This window comes from Mytilus edulis, chromosome 8 (assembly GCF_963676685.1).
Source record: "Mytilus edulis chromosome 8, xbMytEdul2.2, whole genome shotgun sequence".
In the NCBI taxonomy this organism is placed as follows: Eukaryota; Metazoa; Mollusca; class Bivalvia; order Mytilida; family Mytilidae; genus Mytilus; species Mytilus edulis.
The window spans coordinates 38611418-38631296 of NC_092351.1; the positions used below are offsets into that span (position 1 = coordinate 38611418).

Below are 19879 nucleotides of genomic sequence, written 5' to 3' on the forward strand. Positions count from 1 at the left end.
TAAATTACACCTTATTAATTGACACCACCAGCTATGTTATAATTTAATAATGCTATATATTTGTTATGTATGTATAGTTGTTTTGTCTAAATCTATATCTGCATTTATGTTCCTCATATATGGTTACTTGTACAAATATAATCCCACAGAAAACAATCATTGTGACCTGTAATGAATGCTGTTAGTAAGGCATATACTAGTAATACAGATAAACGATGAGAAAAAAACACTTCCCAATTTAGTTCGACGCTCATCTAAGGAGAAATTTTATAAAAATGTATTGTTTCAAACACTTCCTTCATAATACTGCAGACAGTGCTACGTCTTTAAGAATTATGGTATCGTACTCTTATTGACTATGATCATGTATAGGTCTAAGAATATCCATGTATACTTCTTTCTTCTAAAATACGACACACAAAAAACTATTTATCCACCACATTTTAAATGTTCACTCATTAAATGTAATTCGTCAAGTGACTGATAATTTTTCATTTTCCCTTTAGGTTCTGAAATTTTTCCCGACGTTGCAAATTGGTGACATTGATCCATGTGTAAATCTCATGTTCTGTTGCTTTAAGTTAAGATCCTTTGTAGCATGTAAACAGTGAAATAGTGACACGGAATAAGGATACTTTGATTTGAAGTGATGTACAGGCATCAAATTCAATATAAAAAGGGTATCACATTTTCTATCAATTTTGTTATCAAGTATTATGTCATAAATAATTATGATAATGGTGTGATGTAAAAAAAAATTAATAATGATGAAATACTATTTATTTTTCCGGCTGAAAACAATTAAAAAGGAACTTTTTAAGGCAGTTTTCAAAAATTAATTTATTCGAAAATTTTCTAAATAAGAAAATGACAGTACCAAGTCAGGAATATGACAGTTGTTTTTCTAATTTTTCATTAGCCGTGTTTGACCTTATCACTTTTTCATTTGATAAAGGACTTTCCGTGGAGTTCAGCTTTATTGTCATTTATACTTTTAACATGTTTAAATGGTGTCAGTCAGAGGTAATCATTGGTAATTCTCGGGCTCTGTTGCATTTTGTTTACATCCAGTTTAATATTATAAACAGTGAGATATGGGCCTGAATTAAGGACATTTAAACGAGACACATGACATGTTAAGGGATGTATAAGCATCTAGATGAATTAAAAAAAATGGGTATTAATATTTTTTGTCAAGTATGTTATTAAGTACCATATACCATTTTTTTGTTTTTCCGGTGGAAAACAATTAAACAATTGAAATCGAACTTTTAAAGGAAGTTTTCATAAATTGTTTTAGATGTATAAACTGGTGTGCAATCATGAGAACGGTAATATGTGTGGTACTACATGACACCCATTAGATCATAAGTTTTATGCTTATTTGTAAAAAAAAAATGAGATACCCCGTTAAGACAGTAACCCAACGAAACAAATAAATTAAAAATCTGGATGGCGACATACAGTCTTTAACAAAAGACCGTTGACCATTTATACAGTAATCAAAGTCCTCATGATTTGTTGTAATTAAAAACTTATCCAAGAACTGCCATCAACCTCAATTTATCCAAATAAATAAACATCCGAACACATCATGTTATCACACAAGACAACCGCTGACTTGGTTCATTACAGGTCGTTGATATAAAGTACATTAAACTATTTTGTTTCATGTTTCAGCCCTGCTCATTTAATCAGTTCAGAAATAAAAGATACACCACGAACATACCATACATTTAGTACCAAAAAAAGAACTAAAACCTTGGAAAAAACACGATATAAATGAAAGCAAAATTACACACAAACATTCAAATAAATCAATCAAAGTCACCTACAATTTGAGTTGAATGATACATACCTCTTGTTAGCGTTTCTAGTTCTTCTATTTTGAGCTAAACTTCACTGAATATATGTGTGAAAATTGTACAGTCTATAATAAGGACTGTGATTTTATGTCTGTCTATAAAGGTATCTTTCCATTTGGTTATATAAGTTTTGATTGGCGTAAAAGTTTCTTTTCTTGTTGATAGTGCATTATTGAGGTACGGTGGTAGCACAATAAATACACTATTGCATATTGTTGCATAATTTAAATAATCTTCATGGAAATGAGATGTAAGAATGCTAATACAACTGCATACACAATGGTATTGTTGAGAATAGTTCGAAGTTATAACGTTACGTTTCCCGTATTTACGTTCACATGTTTGTGACGTTTCTTACACCTTGTATGGGCTTCGCCATTGTAAATAGTATACGCAAAGTAAACACAACGCAAAGTACATATACGACTTATTTAGTTTATTCCACACATTTATGGTGCCGTGACCATTGGATAAGATGGACAGCAAGCTAAAAGCAGTTAGAGCTGGTCACAAAAGTGCAGTAAAGAGACTTTTACGGAAAACGGAAGATGATTCAAACTTGGACAATGAAGAAAGTGCTGAACTTTTAGAAACATTAATTCAAAAACAGAAAATTATTAGTGCATTGGACGAAGATATTATGAATTCTTTAAAGGAGGAGGACATCGAGGAAGAAATTCTAAATGCAGATGAGTACAAATTCTTTTTGAACACCAAAATACGACATTTACGGAAAACATTCGCAAACAAATTATGTACTGATAATGATATCCCACCGCATGATCACGCATTACCTTCTCACACTTTTGAAAACATTAATCAACACAGTTCTGTTCCGTACACAACACAAATGTATTCCGTTCAGCAACCTTACAACCAAAATCACCATTTGCCGAAACTTACACTACCCATGTTTAACGCAGAAATTCTGACTTGGCAAACATTTTGGGACTCTTTTGAATCTTCCGTCCATTACAATGTAACACTCACAGACGTACAGAAATTTAGTTATTTAAAATCCCAGCTTGTTAATGATGCTGCAAGAACTATTGACGGGTTACCGCTCACAAACTCAAATTACATGGAAGCTATTAAACTTTTAAAGGAGCGTTTCGGACAATCGCATAAGATTACAAATGCTTATATGCAAGCTATGCTAGAACTTAGAGCACCACAAAACAACCTACTCAGTCTAAGGGGTTATTACGACAAGTTAGAGGCATACATAAGAGGTCTTGAATCGTTAGGCCGCTCCGGAGAATCGTATGGTGCATTACTTATTCCGATAATACTGAACAAGCTTCCGTCAGAAATACGACAACACTTAGCTCGTGAAAACGGTTCCGATAATTGGGAATTGATTGATTTGAGACGTGGAATTTTGAAAGAAATCACTATAATTGAAGCTGGACAACGTTCGTCGTCGTTTATGGATTCAATGCAGCCTACCACAATGACCGCATCGTTTTTGACATGCGCTAATAGAAAATGTGAACCGAGTAAAGTAGTTACATTCGATAACCGTGAGAGACAAACACAAAATATTCGACAAAAACCTTGCATATTCTGCCAGAATTTACATGACCCTGCAAAATGCCCAAATGTAACAGATCACGATACACGCCTATCAATCGTCAAAGAAAAGAAGTTATGTTTTAACTGTTTAGGATCACACCGTTCCGTAGATTGTAAATCGAAATTTCGCTGCCGCCAGTGCCATCAAAAGCACCACACAAGTCTTTGCCATGGAAATACATGTACTAATGATCAGCAAATGTCAGTTAATGCCGTAGTTGATGATAGCGAAAATACATTGATCGCCGCAAGTTTTCATTCGTCTGAAGAAAAATCCCGTTCGAACGTGCTTCTAAAAACTGCCGTTGCACCAGTTGGGGGAAATCGATATGTTGATACGCACATTTTGTTTGATGAAGGAGCACAGCGCTCTTTTGTTACCGAGGAGTTAGCGTCGAAAATAGATTTAGAAATACTAGGAACAGAAACCATACATTTATCGGCATTTGAAAGTACCGACAGCAAAGTCCGTCATTTGTCAAGAGCACGCGTATACGTAGAGTCGATAAATAGAACGAAAATTCCAGTTGAGGTTCTAGTAGTACCGAACATCGCCAGCCCGTTAAGCAATTACATCGGTAATGGTATACGAGAATTCAAGTACCTGAAAGGATTACGTTTAGCTCATCCGTTTACAGAAGACAACTCTTCTTTTGAAATCTCCTTGCTCATTGGAGCTGATTTCTATTGGGATTTCGTAGAGGATACAATATTAAGAGGAAATGGTCCAACCGCCGTAAAGTCAAAACTTGGTTATTTGTTGTCTGGTCCAATTCCGACGTCTTATCGTCAACAGAGTAATGTAGGTATGTACAACATATTGACATCGCACAAACCAGAGGAGTTGAATTTAGAAAGATTTTGGGAATTAGAGTCGTTAGGAGAAGATAGCAATACGACAGATGTTGAAACGGTAGACTATATGGAAACAAATCAAAAGTCAGCAATTGAATTCCGAGAAAACAAGTACATAGCAAAGTTGCCATGGAAACCAGATCACGAACCCTTGCCTACAAACTTCTTCGTTACGAAACGAAGAACAGAAAACGTCATTCGAAAATTAAGTCAAGATCCCGAAATGCTTAAGGTATATGGACAGATAATCAAGGATCAAGAACGCCGAGGATTTATTGAGAAGGTTAAGGATCCCGATATTAGTAAAGGTATTGTACATTATATCCCGCATCATCCCGTCAAGAAGAAATAAACGAAGTAACACCATTTGATGAATATGTGGAAGAACCAAACAACGAAGAAATACCGACAAGAACAATGCCCTTGCGGAAGGCATCAATTCGTGCAAAGGAAAGAATAAAATCATGGACTCGTTAAAGTTTAATTCAGATTCCTATTTTTGTGTTTTGAAGAGACAGTAATTCCTGCAAGTGTAAAATTAAATTTCTTTTCTTTATTGATGAACATTTAAAGTAATATTCTATTGTTTTGTACATAAATACACTTTGCGGGCCCCAGTATGTTGAGAATAGTTCGAAGTTATAACGTTACGTTTCCCGTATTTACGTTCACATGTTTGTGACGTTTCTTACACCTTGTATGGGCTTCGCCATTGTAAATAGTATACGCAAAGTAAACACAACGCAAAGTACATATACGACTTATTTAGTTTATTCCACACAAGTATAAACCTAAGACTAATGGTGACCTAATCAAAAGTAAATTTTTGTAACTTAGTAGATCTTAGTAAATGGTTCAAAATCAATAGACTACGATTTAGGGGAGGGGGCAAATAATCTCCAAGAAAAAGAAATGTTTCCATGCTAATACAACTGCATACCAAATAGCATTTACTTACAATAAGTGATTGCTTAATGAACTAATCACACCTTGGTACAGCTCTCTTACACAATTCAAAATATACAGACTTAATATTCTGGCTAAAAAATGATCTAAATATGTCGATTCACTTGTGAGATGATTTTTGTTCCCATGGAAAATAGATTTGAGATGGAGCCAATATCATCAATATATCTTTAAGATAAAAATATTATAAATAAAGGCAACAGTAGAATACCGCTAAAAATTACAAAATTCCTAAATTAGAATCAGAATTACTAGGTTTCAACCATTTTCTTCAAGCATCATTCAACATGTACAATAAAGACTTTTGGGGGTTCACTTTCATGCAAAAACTATGCTATATCTCAATATCAAGTTGGATTTTTTGGTGGTTTTTTTAAAGATTTGACAAAAAATTATGTTGTTAAAATGAAATGATATTGGTAACTTTAACTAATCCCTCTCTGGAAAAATAACACCCTTGCTGGTCAAGTTTATATGATTATCAAACTTATCCATGGTCTAAGTGAGTGAAAACCTTCAACAAAACTTGAAGAGGATAACATAATGTTGACATAATACAATTGTAATCACAGGTTTCATGGTAAAATCACACATGTGCCTCCTATGTTTTACTTAGTATTGGAATTTAAAGATAACTTTGATCACAAAGCTAAAGAAGAGCATCATATCAGATTTAAGGATGTTCGCTACTCCGTTTCAAAATAACAAGCTTTTTTAAAAGACTTTTATAAATTGATAGCATGTAAAAAAAAAGAAACTAAAAAAGCAGAAAAAAATGAAGGGTTCGTGTGCTTGTTTTCGAGATATAAGCCGTTGAAAATTTGGCGGGAAATGATTCTCTCTAGATTTTTCATGCATTTAACATTGGCACCTTTTTCCTTTCAAAAACATTGAAAAAATAACAAGGATTTTATATGATTTTCAAATATGACTTTTTAAACAATATGTAATAAAATTATGAAAAGAAAAGTAGGGGTTAGCGGGCAAATTTTTTTAATAGGAATATATAGATAAAACCAGAGGATTCCAAATATCTGGCAAAAAATCAAAAACAAGAGGAGCAAACATCCTTAATAGTAATCTTTGTTTGGTACTTTCTTCTGTTTATAAACTTAAAATTCAATCTGACATTGATTTGACATAAACTCCAAATTCAAATAAAATTGTTAAGCAAATTCAGTGACTTTCTGACATTGACACATTTACACATCATTTTATCTACTGAATACAATTACTTTTGCTTTCTGAAAAGTGATAATAATGAAATAATAATGATATATTATAGTGTTTAGTGGTTCATCATATCTCAATGGAAGACTAAATATATGTTTTACAATTTTCAGCACTGCTCTGCTATTACATGGTGGTCAGTTATCATTAGTAGAGGAAGCTGAAGCTGAAGTGCCCAGGGAGAACCACTGACCTTAGTCAATTAAGATTGGAGTCAAGTGCACCTGCCCCGTGTGGGATAAGAACTAACAACCTCAGTGTTGACTTGTTAGTGTAATCACGTTGACTAATGTCTTCACTTTAGTTTGTATAAATGTCAAACACATTTTTTTAAGTATTTATTTTATTGTATCATGTTTCAAACAAAATACCACATCATATAATATTTTAACAAGTATAAAAATAAATAATTTAACAGTACAATAAATTGAATATAAAACTTGTCACACTTTATTAGTTCCATATTACAAATATCACAGACAAAATAAATTGGACGGAAAAGTTTCAGCAGTATATTACAAATAATGAACCAATTTGTTCATAAAAAAAGATTTGATGCAAATATAAGAACTCATAAAATGTGTGTTGAATAATCAACATCTTTAAAATTAAATTAATATAGATAACCAGGTTTTCTGAAAAATATATTAAAATTAATTTAAGTTCTAGAGAGATGCAATATCAGTGACATGTATCGACTCAAAAATCACAAGAAAAAGTATCACATTGTTGGTCCCAGTTTCATTCGTTCCAACTTTTAACACATATTGTAATTCTTATCTAAAAAATGTATTCTAAGAAAATAAACAAAGATATAAAGGTGATCTTCTTTTAAATGGTGAAAAGAAACAAAAATACAACCTTATTTTCAATGCCTTCCCATTTTATTACCCAGGCAAAAAGTTGAAGAAAAAATTTTAATAAAACAGTCACCTAGATCTGTTCTAGATAGAAATATGAATTCAATTGAAAAATCTATCAATCAAATTATTGTAAAAGATTTGTTTAAGGAATTGGACAATAGGTACATTGACTTGTCATCAAACTTTAAACAACAACGAATAGTAATTTCAAAGCAGTTCATACACATTGATATATAGTCTATAACAGCATTATGTTTTAGATTCTTCCATTCTACTCTGAATTTCTATAGCATATCTATAGTCCTGTATGGCCTGTTTTTGATTGCCAAGTTTCCCCCTCACATCTGCTCTTCGTTTCAATACTAATGGATCATCTGGTTTTAAAGACAAAGCTGAAAATAGAAATTTTATAAGATTTGACTAATAACAAATAAAAATATAGCAGCATTTTTCAATATAATTGGATAAGTCTTTTTTGGGTTGGCTTCTGTTATAAAAGTATTGACAAAAACAAGTTTCATACCTAATATGTTATTATTTAAAGGACCTGTAGCCATGGATTCAGGTCAAATCCTTTTATTGCTGTTCTTCAGCTCAAAGTCAAAGTGTATTTAAGTAAGTAGGGAAGGGGGTAATAAAAACTAAAAATTGAGATGGAAAGTTCTTAAACTCATGACAAAAGGTCTTTTGTGGCTCCAAAATAAAACATGTATATATATATATATATATATACTTTTCATTCACTTCCCTTTGTGTTCATGTTGCTTAGTCTTTAGTTTTCTAACTTGTGTTTGTATGCTGTTGCTTGTCTTTTGGTCGATTTTGTTTTTGCCATGGCATCTTCGGTTTGTAAGTCATGTTTTTACACTCATATTGTTTTTTCTTACCTTTAGAATAGTCTGTCTCCGCCTTATCAAAATGACCCATAGAAGCATAAAGGTTTCCTCTGTTGAAGTATATATGTGCTGTATACGGGCTAAGTTTAATAGCTGCCTTAAAATCTTCTAAAGCACCTTGTGCATCTCTCATCATAACCTGTAAAATATTGAACCAATCCTTAAATGAATCCATGAAACATAATTTCTAAATTGATAATAGTTTGTTTTAGAATGATAGTTGGAATGAGAGGGGTGGATGAGGGGTATTTGAAACACAATGGTGAAACAGGTTTGACTTACTATTTTTCTTCAAATTCCTGTGCATATTTACATTTAGTCTACCTTCATAATAGTAGAAAAACATCCTTGCAATTAACAAATACCAGTACTTCTTGAAATATTTTGATTGTAGATGACATAGATTTCTTCAATTCAAAATCATAAATACTTACCCTAGTAATAGCTCTGTTTAGTAATGCTGACTCATCTTTTCTATTGTGATCTAATGCCTTACTATAATATTCATATGCCTGAAAAAATTAATAATACATTTGTTATCTGCTATATGGAATTCATTGTTCAGGAAATAGTTAATGCTAAATAAAAAGATAACATAGGTGTGTACATTTATTTTACCAAAAATATCATATCAAAATATGTAAATAAATCAAAAATGTGTTTGTGTAGAGATGGTTTAATCTTTTATTACTCATTATATCAAAATGCTACAAATTAAAGGCCTCATTGTGACTTTGATGAAGAACAGAAATAGTGCATTGTTCTTTTACTTTTTGTGCTTTTTGCTATGTATGTACTGATTTAGTGTCATGGGATTGATACTGTTTATTCTCTCTCTTCTATTATAGGTGATAACAATCCATATCAATTATTATACATATGACGAAGTTAAATTGTCTTTCATTTCGAAGTTTAACTCCTCCATGTACAACATATCAACATGGTAATCAGACTAAAAATCTTTCTCATAAATGAGTATTGATTAAAATATCACTGCATATGGGTATAAAAACCAAAATAAATCACTATGTACCTCTTTTGTGTTATCGTTGCATTAGTTTCGCACAATAATAATAGAAATCTTTAGGATAATTTCATACTTAATCGTCATATTCTTTACTAAAATCTTGTTACCTGTTTAAAATGCCTAGTATGGAAGTAAACATTAGCAGCATTGAAGTACGCTAGGGAGTATGATTTGTCTAACTTCAAAGCTTGTTGATAATCCCTCATAGCATTTACTGGATCCTGCATAAACTGAAATATAAAACATGTCACAGTAAATTTACATCTTAAAAAACACAACTTTTTTACTGTGCCTAACCGATCACCTTTGGGGTATTATAATACCTACAGTGTTACCTGGATAAAAAATTGTCAACACAATTTGTCCATTTAAACTGTACAATAGGTTTTGTGAGAGATTATCAATAGGTGGTCATTTAACTACCTGTAGATTTTACCTGGTTGTTTTTTGCCCTAAAATTTTTTTTCAGGTAGTTAAATTACCACCTATTGATAATCTCTCACAAAACCTATTGTACAGTTTAAATGGACAAATTGTGTTGACAATTTTTTATCCAGGTAACACTGTAGGTATTATAATACCCCAAAGGTGATCGGTTAGGCACAGTAATGCAATGTGAGATAAGCATCATGTAAACAATTTAATATTACTTCTCTGGCAAATCTACATCTAGAAATTTTTGCTAGAGGAAGATATCCAACTCTGCAGATTTAAAAAGTGACACCTGTGTAAAAATAGTTATGTCATGTAAATGGTAGAACTTATTGATTTAAAAAGTGACAAGCTAAGTCATATAAAAGATCAAACTCATTTTTATTTCAGATTTTCCAGTAATTTCATCATTCATGTGACTGACTTATAAAAATCAAATAATTTTATAATTTTTTAGAGCAGGATCAGATTCTAAAGATTTCAGAGTACAAGTCCATTTTAATTGAAAGATTCATTCCCATTTTGGGCAAATAAAGTGTTTTCTTAAACTTTTTACCTGGTTAATAACTCCTCTATTGGTCAGTAGTTCTGCAGTTGGGGATACATTAATAGCAGCATTGATGTCCTGGAAGGCTGCAAATGTATTACTCATCTGCAGGTTGACTATAGCTCTTCCTTCTAATGCTGGCTTAAATGCTACAAAAATGACAATAAAAGTAAGAAAATATGGCCTCTTGTTTGTTCCTTCTGCTATCCATAAGTACTGATAAAAATAATCTAAAATTAAACAGTTTCTTAAAAAAACAAAAATATCTGTACTAAAGTCTGAGGATTTTTTGTAAAAATATTGGCTGACTTTCAACAAGATCCCGATTTACTATAAAATGCAATGAAGCAATAAATATCATTGCTATGAGTATCAGTGCCCTTCGGTATATATACAAAATAACATGTCTCTAATATTAAGTATTTTTGCTGTTTTGATGTAATTGCATGCACCTTGAAAATTTCAAAATCCTCAAGCCTACAGAAGGAATCATAAAAATTGCTTGAAAATTGCTTGAAAATTTCCCAACCTACAGATCTTTATCTCATTATATCAACTCTAGGTAGTTTCTAACATTGACCTATACAGATTACTGCAGCCTTGAAATTCATGATTTAAGTATTGAGAATATTCCTTTATTACAGAAAAATGCGTTGAGTGTGTAGGTAAAGGTTATCTTGCTTGCTAGTTGAACTGGGGAGTAATTTTTAGGTTTTAGGTATACTACCCTCCTTTAAGAGACTAGTCCGACAGATAACCAATCTAACTAATCTATCTGTTTTTAGGAATAGACTACTCTGAAAAAGGGTAGTATAGTTATCCATGTACAATTTCACAGTTCAACTAACAAGCTAGAGAGTCAAAGATATTACCTTTACCTACACACTCAACTCATTTTGCTGTAAACGATAATTATACCAGAAATTCGTTTTTATATACTTACTAGGTCTGACTGATATAGCTATAGTAAACTGGTTCCAGGCCTGCATAAATTTACCCAAGACCTGTAGAGTATTGGCAAGGTTAACTCTAGCTGACAAGTTTGTTGGTTCCTGTCTAAGCACACGTTCATAATCTCTCCTAAAAAAAAATCATGGTTTAATCAATCTTGCATTTTTTTTTATAATTTATCGTAATCTTTATTGAAGACTTGGGTTTTATATGCCATGGATAAATGTTTTCACTATTACAAACCACTTAGGCTCATTTATAAGTGGTGATCACACAAAATTGGCATAATTAAGGTGTACTTATTTTGCAAGTGACTCACATAAATTTGATTTTAAATATCTATTTTTAAAGGATTCTCAAAAGGACTATTGACAAAAAACAAAAAATGTTTTTGCAACTGTCAGTTTCTTTTTGTTATGATGCTATCTATTTTTAATACTTATTACCCTACAGAAAAGTGCTTTCAATTATTAGAAACCATGAATTATTGTTCAACAAAAATTACTTGTAAGTCAAGGAATAATGAAGTATATACATACAATCAATTTTAGTACCAATATTTTATTGTGAAAGGTAGGACATTATTCTAAATTTAATTCCATAAGCCATACATTAACTCTTCTCCCTTATATATAAAAATCTCCACACATACTACTTACTTGGCAAATTGTATTCCAGCTTTAGTCCCATAATCCATGTAGACATTGCCTCTGGCTATGATACCATCCAGGAAAAACTGATTGTTATCCATACATGTGGTAAATACCTTAACTCCCTCGTCTAAATCATTCATCCTACAAAATTAACAGTAAACCAACATTATAACTTGCAGTTTTATAAAATGAATAAAACATTTTTTATTTCTGCTGAAATAGTTTCTATAATATCTATAATATCTTTAAAAATACTTTGGGTGCCTGAGATTTTCTGGCTGAGCACTCTTTCAGGTGTTACTTATAGATTATCATTGATCATCTCAACAAGATTGACTTTCTCACTTGAGCCGATAGTGCGAAAGTGTGAAAAGCAATTGAATGAGATGACTGATGATAATCTGTGTATCGCTATCTTACCTATGAAAATTAACAATGGGCATGTGCTGAGAAAGGAAATTATCAGTCGGTAAGATCAATAAAAAAAAATTGTATAATAGTGATAGGTAGAATTATTAATATTTTACTCATTGTTACTGAAAAATCCTAAATCTTTGTTAAATTTGTAATGAGCTGCTTGCAATTCGTTGACAAAGATTAACTTTAAAAGACAAAAGAGTGGTTTTTAAAAAAATATGATTACAGACTTAACAGTTGTCTGTGTTTGGCAAAGATACAAAAAGTTGCAAAAATTTTCTGCTTAAATTTTCAACAACAAGCAAAAAAAGCAAAAAAAAACAACGATATTAAAAAAGTCTAGCAAGAGAAATATAACCTCAATATTGGCCTCTGTTTTTATATGGGATGACAAAGGATTAAGCATCCCTGCCCAAAGATTCTTTATATGTACATATATATAAAAAAGACAATGTTAGGTTAGACAGCAACCAAAATATTAGTACACAAAGGATGTTCAACAATAGACAGGTGTCTGTGTTTACAGCATGTCAATCTCTAAATTGATGGTGGCAAATTAATTTCAATAAGACTTGATTTTAAAAGATATTTTGACACCAAATTATCTAAAGCCATACTTGATCATACTCACTTGTGATAACATAATCCTAAGGTATGTAGAATTCTATGGTCATTTGGTTCTATCTTAGCAGCAAGCTTGAAGTCATATAAAGCATTAATGTAATCCTTCCTCTCAAAATATAACAAGCCTCTATTGATCAGCACCTAAAAAACAATTAATTTATTTAAAAGCTGTTGCATTAAAAGCAGGTACCACAGTTGGTTGGCAGCTAAGCAGTTATCAGAAGGATATTTAAAATAATCCTTTTTTTATTAAGATGCTGGCAAGACAAGCTGACTTCACTTCTTTTGTTGCTCATTACTAGATATTTCCTTTCGTTAAATGAATTTGGTATATTTCATTACAAAAGCAGCAAACATTTCCAATGAAAAATAGATGATTGGTTGAATATTATAAAATCTTTATTCCAGTAGATATGTGAAGTGTTTTATATTCTATGGGCTCCTGTGTTATTTACTTGCATTTTGCCATTTGATTAGAGACTTTCCAATTTTGAATTTTCCTCAGAGTTCAGTATTTTTTTATTATTTTTTTTTTTTTAATTGGGAGTACACTTCTTTTGTCCATAATTGTTGTTAAACTTGAACCTTATTTAGAATATAGATTCATACACTATGCACAACTCAATAGTGCAACTTTTAACAAAAAAGATACTTTGCAAGTATGGTTTATAAACACATACAAATCATTTTGTAAACAAAATATCTGAGCATATATAATTAATCCATCACTTGTCATGGGATGTGATCTAAAGAATATTCACCTTACAGCACTATCTTGTTTGAACTCTTAAAGGAAGAAATAAACAAGTTAAGTGAACCAACACACCTTCTGGCAGTACAAGCTGGTAGAGTAATCAGGATGGATATGCTGCGGATGTCTTAAAATTTCATAAATCCAAACTATAAAATGTTGTTGTCTTTTTATAGTTTGGATCTAAAAGGTAGGAATAGATCTTGGAAGATAGAGCAATTAAGTCAGTAAGATAAGGGTTTTGATTGCGTTCCTTACACTATTTTCTCAAATATTGACAAGATGGCAAAAATGGTCCTTTTGTAATCTCATGTCTTTTATGATTTGCAGTACATATTTTTTTTTTTTTTTTTGGATTGATCTCCATGGTTTCCTTAAATAAAGCAGTTCTATAGGAAGACAATCTATGTATCAATTCTCCAAAATACCTGTCCAGTTAGTGATTAGAAAGTTTCTGAAAATTATAATCACATTCAAGGCAATCCATGAAATTAATGTTACATTCTACCTACAACAAACCTGGCTACCACTACCTCCCTTAATAAGCTCACATTACAGTCTTATCATTTCTTGTATTGTAACCCATCACCATGATTAGAACATATTCACATGAAAACTCCCATTTAAAATTTAAAATTCTTAATGAACAATCTGAACACATTAAACATTTCTTGTCTTAGTAGTATACACTGTTTTATTGACACACCTGAAACCTTTTTCTAGTTTCCTCTTCAATTTCACTAGGAAGCTGTTTGAATATAATACTGTTACATAATATACTTGTAACCTTTTAATCATAAAGCCAAGGAAATAAACAATTTCTCCTAAAGTCACAATATTTTAATAAGAAATGGCCATTTAAACATAATCACTCTTAATATTTTTTATTCCATTATCAAATAAAGTTATACTTTTAGAATAATTTTAAAATAAAAAAAAGCCATGCAGTTAAATCCCCCCCCCCCCCCCAAAAAAATAAATAAATAAAAAACAATGAAATAAAAAATAACCCAATAAACCAAAGCTCATTTCTTGAATATTATAAATAATAAACATGGCTGACAACTGATATTACCTTTAGTTGTAGATCAGCACCAAGTAGCAGAACAATACCGTAGTCTGTCAAAGCCTGAAAAGAGAAGTTACGAAATTAAAGCCTTAAAAATAATTTCCCGATTTCTGGAAACAATTTTTTTTAAAAATCATAAAACTGACAAACATTTATGTAACAGACAAGTAGATGCCTTTTGTTCTAGATTTTTTATATAAGTGGACTGCTGTCACAATGTTGTTAACCTCACGTCTGTGTTATTCAAAGATCCTATGGTTTATGACCATTTGTTATTTTTAATTTTTTAAAAGATTCATGACTGCTTCAAAGTTATACAAGAGTGCACACGCTGAAATGTCTCGCCTTCTTTACTTTCCATTGATATTATGTCAATAGTCCTAAATATAAAGCTTTACAACAACTATCACATCAATTTAACATGATCCAAAAAAATAAGGTAAAGGTCAGATAAACCAAACTGGAAATACATGAACACCTTACAATCATTCCATACACCGAATATGCTTTAAACATGGTTGCCCTATTGCATATCGAGGAAACAAACTGAACCAGGAAAACGTAACATTAATCAATGAACCATGAAAATGAGGCCAAGGTCATATTTTTTACATTTACTACAAACAACTATACTGGTACAAACCTTTTGCCAATCTTTTTTCTCCTGGTAACATACAGCCCTGTTGAAGTAAGCTAGAGCACACTGGCTATCTATACTGGTTGCAGTTGTCAAGTCTCTAATAGCTAGGTCATAAGCTTTTATATGAAATTTCAAAGCCCCTCTGAAAAAAGACATTAAAAATAAACTGAAATGAAGACCAACAAACTGTCAAAGTGTACGAAGAGGGGGAGATAATTCATAGTAACCCCTTTTCTTTTAATAAAGGGCTACCTACACCATATATTGATGCAATGTGTCTTACAAAATGCCATGACATAGAATGAAATAACTCTGCTTGAAATCAACAAAAGTCTACATTTATAAAAATATAACAAAGAATTTTATAGAATTTGAATTATTACTTAATATATTGTCTGATTTTTCACTTTACCTGTACAAATATGCTCTAACACTTCGAGGCTGTAACTTGATAGCCTCATTACAGCTTAATATAGCTTTAGTGTAGTTCTTCTTCATCCCATAGTAACAAGCTCTACTTAGGTATGCCTGGAATATCTTAGGATTCTTGGCTAAAGCTTTGTTGAAGTCATGGATACCCTTGGATAGTTGATTAAGCTTCATCCTGGTCACTCCCCTCTGATACAATGCCTGAAAAAAAACCCAGTAATGAGGAAATATTGAAATGAAAGTTTGTGTTGCATAAATTGTTTTTTTCATTTCATTAATGTGTCCTGGGCAGCCAAGTGGTCTAAGTAGTGGAACTACTGTATCACTTAATTCCCTGTCAAAACTGAGGTTGTGAGTTTGAATCCCCCAAACATGGCAGGTATGCTCGCTCAACTCCACAATCTTAATTGACTAGGATTATCAGTTTTTCTTTGAAGGTTGTGGTTCTCTCCATGCACTTCGGCTTCCTCCACCAATAAAAACTGACCGCAATATAGTGCTAAAAGTGGCATGGATCATTTCATTAATATCTTAAAATTCTGAAGATAAAGTTCCCCCTTTCTAAATAATTGGTCAAATAACCTGCCCATTAAACTGCCTTCCCCTTTATATGATAGTCCTTGAAATTAAATTTCTAAAAGCAGTTCCAACAAATTCATACAAACAAAGTCTTTTGTAGAGGCTAAATAGAATGGGTATTACAGTTATATCAGAACTAGGGTCAGATACAGCATTGATCTACCGAGGGCTTGTAATACTTACATCAGGATAATTAGCATTGAGTCTGATAGCTTCAGAGAAAGCCTCTAGTGCTCTGATATATGTCTTTAATTCTATGTTACACATCCCTATCAAGAAATGAGCTTCAGCAGCTTCCTTTGGCCAGGGATCACCAGTTTTCCAAGGTTTCTGAAATTACAGGCAATGAAAAATATTAATTATATGTGCTGACATTGCATGTGTTTAATACCATCCCCCTCGTTTAATACATAACAATTTACAACAAGTCTGACAATACATAAAAAAACATTAAAAATCTGCAAGGATTCATATTCAAAAGATATTAATTTGAATTTTTCATTATTAAGTAGAAATTTTATGTCCTTATCAAAGTAGAAATTCATGCAATGTTTAATCCAAAAATTAATCATTAATGAACACTGGATCAGTGGATCTGAATACTACAAACGGTTTTTTCTTCATCGGCTGGAAAATAATAAGGGGAACTCACTATATTGGGATGAAGCAACACAAGTTTGAAATTGGTTAACAAAATCTTTAAAAAAACAACAATATGTATCAATATACAAAACAAGACAAACTAATATCAATAAAAACTATACTTTTATGTTGTTGATTGATTAGTCATCTTTTTTAAAAAAAATTTACTGCAAGCACTTAAGCATGATAGTTAAACTGCCATTTATTTGTTTCAGTTGACAAACAGGACTTCTAATCATTAACTAAAACTATGCAAACAGGGATATACCTCTAATACAGTGGTGGGGGAACTCAGCACAAACTATTATATAGTGCAGCATAATTTCTAAATGCTTTTAAAAAAACATCTAAAATGGGTAGCACCATTTTAAAGACAAAGACTTTTTTAAGCTTTCTCTTCCTCAGTTACTACTAGGACTTGCTACCTAAACAAAAGGATGCATAAAGGATTGGACACACTTGACTATCATTAACATTATCTTTAATCCTATTAAAAATCTTAAGAATGGACTAGGTTTAAGCCTATGGTTTTGCACTTCAGCCTAAATATATATGTTAGGCAAGAAGGTCATGATATAAATAAGTTTAAATATGTTGTTTTTTACATACGTGTAAATACACCTAATAAAACAAATTATAAAAAACAATCTAATAAATACTTAAATAAGCACATCATTTACCTCAAAAGATGTTCAAAATATATACATGAATGCTTAAGCAAAATGAAACTCATTATGTTTATATAAACTGATTCTTGTTTCATTAATGACATAGATTTAGTTTTATACTATAATTGCCATTGAAAAACATAAAAAGCTCCAACCTTTAGAGTCAAACAAATTTTGGCTGATGTAAATTCTGGCCTAAAACTTATAATTTTTAAATTGAAATTTAATTGTTTCTTTCTGTCCATGCAAATCTGATTCACAGTTTAAAAAAAATATATATATATAAATACATTAAACAAAGTATAAAACCTGAAAATAAGTTGTCACAAACTCTGCAAGAAAGGACTCATCCCTAATTAAAGAATTTGTGAAAATAAGTTGGTTTACAGTAATGTAGATTAAGAAATTATTTTGAAGATTTTATTATTGTGAATAATGCAACTGGGTGAGTATCGCAATACTAAGAACTTGCATTCTAATAATGATACATTTATCTGTAAGCAGGGTTTTTTAAAATCGCAATAACTTATCTCCCATGTTTGTCCATTCTTCAAAAATCGCAATAATAAATGCACACAATCATTTCTGGAATTTACAGTATTCAATTGTCAGACCTTATTGGCAAGTTATTATTTTTGCCTGCTATGAAGTTTCACAAGTTCCTTTAAACAATCTGACTGCTGGACCTAGGAAAATGAAGCTGCTCTTTCAAACAGACAAAGTGCCTTATAAACATCAGTAAAAATTAAATGAAAGTACATATCTGACAAAATGAAAGTCAATTTTGACTTTTCCATAATTTTTCATGCAAAAGCAAAATACATATGTTTTCTAGCAATTAAAAAAATAAAGTAAAGAACAGAGAGTATCATAAAGAATAAAGATTTAGAAACTGTAAAATCGGTAACATGCTTAAATGCATCACATATATTCTTAGCATAATTATATAGTTCAAACGATTGTTGATATACAGAATGAGAAAAGATATAGAAAAGCATTGTAAGCTTTATCAGACCTTCTTTTACCGTATGTTATGATTTTTTCATCTAGAAACACATGCATTTCTTCAGCTTGAATTTGAAGTCATGTGGTCTTGGCCTTCCTATTCATTTTTTCTTATTTTTCAATACATAGATTTCATTGTTTTTTAGGCAGATTGTTTAACATTTGTATTTTTCAAATTATCATAAACTTTCAATAGTATATCATTTGGTCAATTGTTCATTTTTGGAGGTTTTCTTGCACAGTTGTGATTGATGAGTAACTGTCTATTGGCAATTTTTTTACAAATCTTATACTTTAACTTTTTACGATTACAGTTCACTTTTATTACCATATCAAAATATCTGTTTACAACACATCAGATTATTACAAAATTGCTAAAACAAAAATTGCGTTAACATCTGGGATTTATTTCTATGATGCTTTGATTTCTAAACAAATATTCTAAATGCAAATACTCCCACTAATTGCACCAATAAATGCATTCTATTTCACCTTTCCAGTATATATGTCATAAAAATATCATGCTCTGCTCCCATAACCTCATTCTAATCTTAATCCTGACTAAACCATTATTCTATGTGCAAAATTGATGTGAAAGTACTATTCTCTTATCAAAGGAAACGAAGCTTGTCATGCACCACTGAATTCCCTGCATCTCAATGCTAGAAATGTTTATATATTTGTATATAGTTGATACATTCCCAAATCTTACCATTTTCTCTAGCTTGACCTATGACAATTGTTGATATGATATAAATAACAAACAGTAAAATACACATACTACAATTTCAAACTTATATATTTGAATTCATCACAGATTTTGAAACTACAAACCTAGCTTAGGCTTAGATAAACACTCTGTTAGTCTTAATACTGTAAACCAACTAATTTTTGCAAGCAATTTATTTTCACGAGTAGTGAATTTTTTAAAAATATTTGATTTTTCCTTACTTCACTACATCATGTTAATTTGAGAATTGCTAAATTAAAAACGCTGCAAAATGGGCTAGAAATGGCTAAACGCAAAATAAAATATCTGCAAAAAATAAATTGGTTTACAGTAATGATTTTGATAGTCTCATCTGTGGTATGATAAATGCTCTTCTTGTAATGGAAAACTAGACATAAAGTGACTGTTAAGGAACATTAGTTAAATCAGAGTGTAGGTTTTCATCTTTGAATTGTTTCACATTTA

General features: G+C 31.2%; 2 protein-coding genes across 13 annotated transcripts in view; one reads left to right on the plus strand and one right to left on the minus strand.

The window, feature by feature from the left end:
• The first annotated feature begins 2340 nt into the window (after nucleotides 1-2340).
• LOC139484076 (uncharacterized) lies at nucleotides 2341-6683 on the plus strand. The gene is made up of 2 exons (XM_071267799.1): nucleotides 2341-4603; nucleotides 6547-6683. Exons 1-2 carry the CDS (start codon nucleotides 2341-2343, stop codon nucleotides 6681-6683), a joined length of 2400 nt encoding a protein of 799 aa, XP_071123900.1.
• A 133-nt stretch (nucleotides 6684-6816) lies between these two features.
• The window catches only part of LOC139486817 (uncharacterized), a 65923-nt gene continuing 52860 nt past the window's right edge, over nucleotides 6817-19879 (minus strand). For 9 of the 12 annotated variants that reach the window (XM_071271809.1, XM_071271803.1, XM_071271810.1 and 6 more), the window contains 13 exons: nucleotides 19397-19414; nucleotides 16553-16699; nucleotides 15774-15991; nucleotides 15365-15503; nucleotides 14728-14781; nucleotides 12909-13042; nucleotides 11867-12001; nucleotides 11200-11336; nucleotides 10266-10405; nucleotides 9385-9507; nucleotides 8685-8762; nucleotides 8242-8389; nucleotides 6817-7746 (listed from right to left, as the gene is read on the minus strand). In XM_071271809.1, the coding sequence (XP_071127910.1) occupies nucleotides 7604-7746; nucleotides 8242-8389; nucleotides 8685-8762; nucleotides 9385-9507; nucleotides 10266-10405; nucleotides 11200-11336; nucleotides 11867-12001; nucleotides 12909-13042; nucleotides 14728-14781; nucleotides 15365-15503; nucleotides 15774-15991; nucleotides 16553-16699; nucleotides 19397-19414 (1614 nt within the window). In that variant the 3' untranslated portion in view covers nucleotides 6817-7603. The remainder of the gene's footprint in view (nucleotides 7747-8241; nucleotides 8390-8684; nucleotides 8763-9384; nucleotides 9508-10265; nucleotides 10406-11199; nucleotides 11337-11866; nucleotides 12002-12908; nucleotides 13043-14727; nucleotides 14782-15364; nucleotides 15504-15773; nucleotides 15992-16552; nucleotides 16700-19396; nucleotides 19415-19879) is intronic. The other 3 variants (XM_071271811.1, XM_071271807.1, XM_071271804.1) reach the window with 1 other exon arrangement.

Coding starts and splice junctions, on each gene's coding strand:
- LOC139484076 (XM_071267799.1), top strand. CDS start 2,341: ATGGACAGCAAGCTAAAAGCAGTTAGAGCTGGTCACAAAAGTGCAGTA. Junction 4,604..6,546: donor GGATCCCGATATTAGTAAAG/GTATTGTACATT, acceptor GATATATTATAG/TGTTTAGTGGTTCATCATAT.